The sequence below is a fragment of the Macrobrachium rosenbergii genome, unplaced genomic scaffold (genome assembly GCF_040412425.1).
Source record: "Macrobrachium rosenbergii isolate ZJJX-2024 unplaced genomic scaffold, ASM4041242v1 13875, whole genome shotgun sequence".
NCBI classification, from domain to species: Eukaryota; Metazoa; Arthropoda; class Malacostraca; order Decapoda; family Palaemonidae; genus Macrobrachium; species Macrobrachium rosenbergii.
In genome coordinates, this window is record NW_027100719.1 from 3068786 (window position 1) to 3075765 (window position 6980).

Sequence of the window (6980 nt, forward strand, 5' to 3'; positions counted from 1 at the left end):
AATGAGTTTGGCTGATTCTTTCATAATTGTGTTACGCAAGATTATTATTATTATTATTATTATTATTATTATTATTATTATTATTATTATTATTATTATTATTATTATTATTATTATTATTATTATCTATATAATAATAATAATAATAATAATAATAATAATAATAATAATAATAATAATAATAATAATAATAATAATGATAATAATAATAATAATAACGAGTATGGCTGATTTTTCATAATTATATAACCCATTATTTTTACTATTATTGTTATTATTATTATTTTTTTTAAGAGTTGAACTCTATTTATATGGAACAGGCCTGCAAAGGCTATTGATCTGAAATTCAAGCAGCCAAAGAATACGATGTTCATTTGAAAGAAGTTACAGAAGGCAATGGGAAATACAGAAAGATTGGATCAGTTATTAGTAAACAAATTTAAATCAACAAATTAGTAGATAAATAGATAAAAATGTAAATCAAGGATTAAAATTACAGGAGAGGATTGAAAGTACAAGGGGAATTGTAAACCCAAATGGGTAAAATATGTAAAATGGAAATAAATGATTAAAAGTAAAAGGAGAACTGTAAACTCAAATGGGTGAAACATGTATCAAAGAATAATACTTCATATAAAATCACTTAAAATAAAGAAATAAATAAAGCACACACGCACACACATATATTGAACCAAATATATGGTGTGTCATAGTGCTAGCATAGACCCCGTCACCCAGAGACTAGAGATCACTACACAGTACGAAGTAGTGGAATGAATTCAAGAAGGAAAACGACTCATGGAAGACAAAATAAGGTGGGTGATAAAGGCAAAAGATGAATTGAACTTGTACTTTAAAACTAATTTTGCTTTGACTAACTCAAGTAGGCTACTTAGATTAATGTAGATGCTAAAATGCGAAGTAAACATTTCAGTTTCTCAGTACATGCACTATTGATAGAACTAAGTAGGTGCCAAGGCTAAATAGGTTGTAATTTCAATATTTTTCCAAAAGTTTACTCAGTTTTTTTTTTATCCACAGCATAACTCCCGTAGGGGAGGTAGTGCCGTCAGTGCACCTCATGCAGTGCACTGTAGGCATGAAGGTTCATTGCAGCGTACCGTCGGCCCCTAGCTGCTACCCTTTCATTCCTTTTAATGTACCTCTGTTCATATTCTCTTTCTTCCGTCTTACTTTCCACCCGCTCCTGACAATAGACTCCACGCAACTGCGGGGTTTTCCTCCTGTCACACCTTCCAAATCTCTCTACTATCAATTCCCTTTCAGAGTTGAATGACCTCATAGGTCCCAGCGCTTGGCCTTGGGCCAAAATTCTAGATTCCATTCCGCAGTATAACTGATTATAATATACATATACTTAACGTTCAATACGACCAAGAATATCTAAGAAACTTCTCAGAGCCATGTACACTGAATGTAGAATTAGACAAAAAATATAGCTATGGATAGATAAGTAGAAATGCCACAAAGGCATTGGAAAATACATTTTTCTCCAACCCAGTACCCTAAGTGTAGAATAAGTTGGCCCAGCACCTGAAAAAGATGTGACATCTTGGAGACATTTAAGAAAAATTCGGGTCACATCTATTCAAAAACATTTACGACAAGTAGAACTTCTGATTTCAGATGCATAAAAACATTCGATGGAGTGACGAAGGGATGGCAAGAAGGCTTACAAAAGTAAACCAAGAGGATGAAAGTCTATAACCAAGATGTTGCGACGCCAGATATAACCACCAAAATCCATCTCAATCCAGCAGACTCACTGTGCCTTGCAGCTATCCAACACCGGATATCAACCAAACAAGTAAAAAATGCGTCATAGTTTCTTCGGCGCAATGGAGTTTTCTGTATAGCGCATAATGCTGTATGAAACTCTCAGGCACGGCCCATGAAACTCTCAGCCGCTGCCCTTGAAACTTTCAGCCACTGCCCGGTGGTGGCCTGTGTTGCTGACACTATAGCGGTGCCAGACGCACGATCATGGATAACTCTAACCTTAAATAAAATAAAAACTACTGAGGCTAGAGGGCTATAATTTGGTATGTTTGATGACTAGAGGGTATATGATTAACATACCAATTTGCAGCCTTCTAGCCTCAGTAGTTTTTAAGATCTGAGGGCGGACAGAAAACGTGCGGCCTGACAGACAAATAGCCATCACAAAACCGTCTAGAAAGACTCATTGAATGAGGATGAAGAGGGTTCATCCTAATTTAATAACTTTTAAAAAATATGACAAATATAGTTAATGTGGTTATTACAGTAGTAATGAAAACATGAGTAACTTAATAACAATATCAAAAAAAGAGAGAGAGACAGAGAGAGATGGTTACTACATTGGTAATGACAGTGGTAATGAATACAAGAGTAATTTAATAACAACGTAAAGAGAGAGAGAGAGAGAGAGAGAGAGAGAGAGAGAGAGAGAGATGGTCACTACAGTGTTGGTAAAAACAAGAGTAACTTAATAATAATAACAACGAAAACGAGAGAGAGAGAGAGAGAGAGAGAGAGAGAGAGAGAGAGAGAGAGAGAGAGAGAGAGAGAATCACCTCTATATTTTGTGCCAACAATAAAATTATTGCTGGGTTTCCATTCCGGAACATTCGAAGATAGTGTTGGCACCTGACACCATAGTCACTGGGTCCTTCCTACCTCCATTGTTATCAGTCTTATATCATCTCACTGTCATCAGTATTGACGGCGCATTCTGTTATTCTCTGGCACTTAATCATCAGCCTCCTTTTCCCTTTTCATCCCGAAAATCACTTCGTCAAAGTACATGTCTCTCTTTTCGTTAGCACGAAATTCTCGAATTTGAAGTCTGAAAACCTTCCCACAGTAATAGGGATCCGTGTTAGCAAGGCATTCGTTCATTAGGGTTGAGAGGTGATTGGCAGATAAACAAGTAGTTTTCTGACTTTATTTTATTAAATTAAACATCATGCTTTTAAGACTTCTTCCTGCTTATGACTTCGTGTTATATAATGTCATCCTTAAAAGGACATTTGATTAGCAAATTGACCAGCAGTTTTATCACTTTCTATTTAAATTAAAATCATAATTCAAAAGGGTTCTTCCTGCTTATGTTTATCATGTTTTTATAACGTTCTCCTTCTAAAGATATTTGATCAACAGATAAACATGTAGTTTTATAACTTTTTTTATTTAAATTAAAAGCCATACTTTAAAAGGATTCTTCCTGCTTATGTTTTTCGTGTGCTTATAAGTTTCCTCCTTTAAAGACATAACATGATTAGCAGATAAACAAGTAGTTTTATCACTCTTTTTTTATTGAAATAAAACTTCGTGCTTTCAAGGTTTCTTCTTGCTTCTAAAGACGCTTGATTAATAGATAAACAAGTATTTTTATAACTTTTTTATTTAAATAAATGTCATACTTTAAAAGGCCTCTTCTTGCTTCTGTTTTTAGTGCTTTTATAATGTTCTCCTTATAAGGCATTTGATTAGCAGATAAGCAAGCGGTTTTATCATTGTTTTATCTAAAGTAAATGTCATTATTCAAAAGGATTCTTCCTGTTTATGGTTTTCATGTTTTTATAATATCCTCCTTCCAAAGACATTTGATGAGCAAATTATTAAGCAGTTTTATCACTTGCAATTTAAACTGAACGTCATACTTGAAAAGGATTCTTCCTGCTGCTGGCTTTAGAGCTTCTAATAATTTTCCTCTTTTAAAAAGACATGCCTGTCGCTCGCCTCCTTCCATCTTTTCCTTTTTCCGTTTCTTGGCTTCAAGAGGGCAATAGATCGCCTGTCTCAACTGAGCCAAAATGGGAAGACATACATACATGCATACAAACATATATATCATATTATATATATATATATATATATATATATATATATATATATATATATATATATATATATATATATATATATATATATATATATATATATATATATATATATAAAATATACCACAGCCCAAAACCCGGAACAGCATTTTGCACAACTTTATTGGGATATGTTTGAGCAATACTCTCACTCGTTATCAACATACAAAATTTAAATAACCACATTACAATTCTTGTAATAAAATTAAAAATAATAGAGCAAAATTATAAGACTACTTTTATAAGATGGCTAATCAAAATAAATAAGTGAAGAAAATAAAATAAAGCAAAATACAAAAACGGAAGGTACAAAGGCACAACAAACACACTAATCAATATACAAACCAGTAAAACGCAGACTAAGAACGCAAAAGTGAGGTTACAGCTACATTTCTAGCCAAAGAAGGCTTTATCTTGATAGAGTATAGAACTTCTAAAATGTCGAGGTTTGAAGCAAACTGAGCATTGGTTTAAACAGAAAAATCATCAATATGTAAAGGGTGACCAGTCTCCATCTTTGGCAAATGCGTTTATGTGCTTTATGGAGAAAAGATGGTTAGACGATTGTCCTTCAGATTTTAAACCCTTACTGTACAGGAGGTATGTTGATGATACCTTCTTAATTTTTAAGAGTCGTGACCAGATTCCTCGATTTTTGGAGTACCTTAACAGTAAGTATATTAATATAGAATTTACTTGTGAAATCGAAGATTATCATACGCTTGCTTTTCTAGATATTCAGGTAAAAAATCTTGATAATAACTTTTACGCCTCAGTCTTCAGAAAGCATACTTTCACGGGTCTTATGTCTAAATTTCAATCGGCTACGCCTTTGAAATATAAAATGAATTTGATATTGATGCTAGTAACCAGAGCATATAAAATTTGTTCTAGCTTTTTGAATTTGCATGAAGAATTGGAATTTCTAAGGTCACTTTTAAAAAACAATGGATATCCGCTGAATTACGTAAGTACATACATAGGTAAACAGCTTTCGAAATTATATGTAAACAAACAACCCGAAACTACCGCCAATGTAAAGAAACCTGTTATTTATTTACCTTTAACTTTTATTGGAGCTCATAGTTACGATTTAAAAAAAAATTAATTTCTATTTCGTCCTTTAGCTACCCTCAGCTAGATATCATAATATATTTCACTTTGCAAAATAAATTAGGTAATTTCTTTAAAATTAAAGACCCCATACCAACAAGCCTTCGGTCCAGTCCGATCTATAAATGGCAGTGTGGTGGTTGTGATGCCACTTACGTTGGAAAAACTACCAGATCAGCTTGGATGAGATGGTTCGAACGCCTAGGGAAGTCATATCGTACAGGCAATTATCTTTCAAGGCCTAGTTACAGTTCAATTAGAGAACACAGCGAGGAGACCGGTCACCCTTTCATCAGGGCCGTTTCTAGCTTTGTGGGGGCCCTAGATAGATAGGTAGGTAGGTACTTCATATATCCCCAAGGGGTTTGTCAAACTGTGATGAAGCGATTCCTAGCCCTTTAGATGGTCTACTAAGATGCAAGAAACTATTACACTTCACATTTATTTATTTCACATCTATTTCAAAGTGCAAAGATAATAAAAAAAAAACCAACACTTGAAATAATGCTTAACATCACAGTCACACACTTCCCAGAAAAAACAACTAATAATTCACATTATTCATAGTAACAATGTATTGTCCTCAAAATGTCTGCTTCCTGGCTTTTTTATTCGCAAAGTCATCAAAGATGTTCTCATATGACACCTGCTTGCCCACCTCATGGTTGGTGCTAATTATTGCAAGACCAGTGAGTCGATCCTGTCCCATGGAAGACCTTAGATAGGTCTTGATGAGCTTCAGCTTTGAGAAGCTCCTCTCTGCTGAGGTCACAGTCACAGGCAGGGTGCAGGCGATTCTTAGGGCAACCCACAGACTGGGATACAGTTCCTCCAAATTTTTTTTGTGGATAAAGGTGAGGAGCTCAAGAGCAGTCATGTCATCTGAGGGTAACCTTGGCAAGTTTTTGACTTCCACCGCCAGTTCCTTTCCATCAATGTCACTTTCATTTCCAGTGCTTAATGTCATGCAGAGGTTTTCATACTGGTTGCCAAATGCCTGATCATCCAGTTTTTGGAAATTGAGCAGCACTCCAAATCTGTCTCTCAATTCACCCAGTGTTTTAAACCTATCAGTTAAGGATTCAATGGCTGTGTCAACAACAACATTAAAGAATGTTGCTTCTAGCCTCTTCATGGTATCTGCAATGGGCTCATCTGGGGCTTCATAAGAAAAGTGCTTTTTTGTGCTTCTTAATCTTTTCTCTTTGAGTACAGCCTCTATATTCATTTCCTCACACATGTCTTTAGCAGAGGCCTGAGCTGAAGCAAAACCAGTTCTTCTGTAGTTAGTCAGAGATGATTTTGCTTTAGTGAGGAGGTCAACTGCCACATCAAGCTGCATTTTGGGAGACTGCAGGAGCTTGCTGACATGGTTCACATGGTATAGAATGTCATACCATACGACTGTGCAAATGAGAAATCGGTATGACCCCAACTTTTCTGCCAAAGTTTGGGCTTCAACCTTAGTCAGAGGATCTGTCACTTCCCTGATCTTCAGCAAAGCTTCCCTTATATTAGAGGCCTGGTACCGCACAGCCTCTATGCTGTTAATACGGCTGTCCCACCTTGTGTTTTGTGTTGCTCCAAGTCTTGAGTGCAACAGTGACATGTTCCTTTAGGATTGCCCATCTTGCTGAAATACCTGGTGGCATCTTTTGAAGCTGTTGCTGCATCAGATACCATCAAGTTTAGGGAATGTGCCCCACATGGAACATAAAGTGCACGAGGGTTCATCTCAAGAAGTCTGGTTTGAACTCCTTAGTTCCTCCCTTTCTTGTTGGCACCATTATCATATGATTGTCCTCTGCAATCATCAGAGGGAATATTCAGCTCCATCAGTTTCATCAAAATCAGTGATGACAAACCAAGACCCATTGTTTCAGAAGCTACAAGAAATCCCATAAAATGTTCCTTGATTTCTGGTGCCTTGTCCATTTTGACATCCATGTGATGACTGACATCTGTTCTTGGTGGCTTACATCG

At 35.6% G+C, this 6980-nt stretch overlaps 1 protein-coding gene across 1 annotated transcript; it reads right to left on the minus strand.

The window, feature by feature from the left end:
* Positions 1–5580: 5580 nt before the first annotated feature.
* Positions 5581–6606, minus strand: LOC136837874 (uncharacterized). Its single transcript, XM_067102760.1, has one exon. It carries the CDS (start codon positions 6604–6606, stop codon positions 5581–5583), a length of 1026 nt encoding a protein of 341 aa, XP_066958861.1.
* Between the last annotated feature and the right edge of the window lie 374 nt (positions 6607–6980).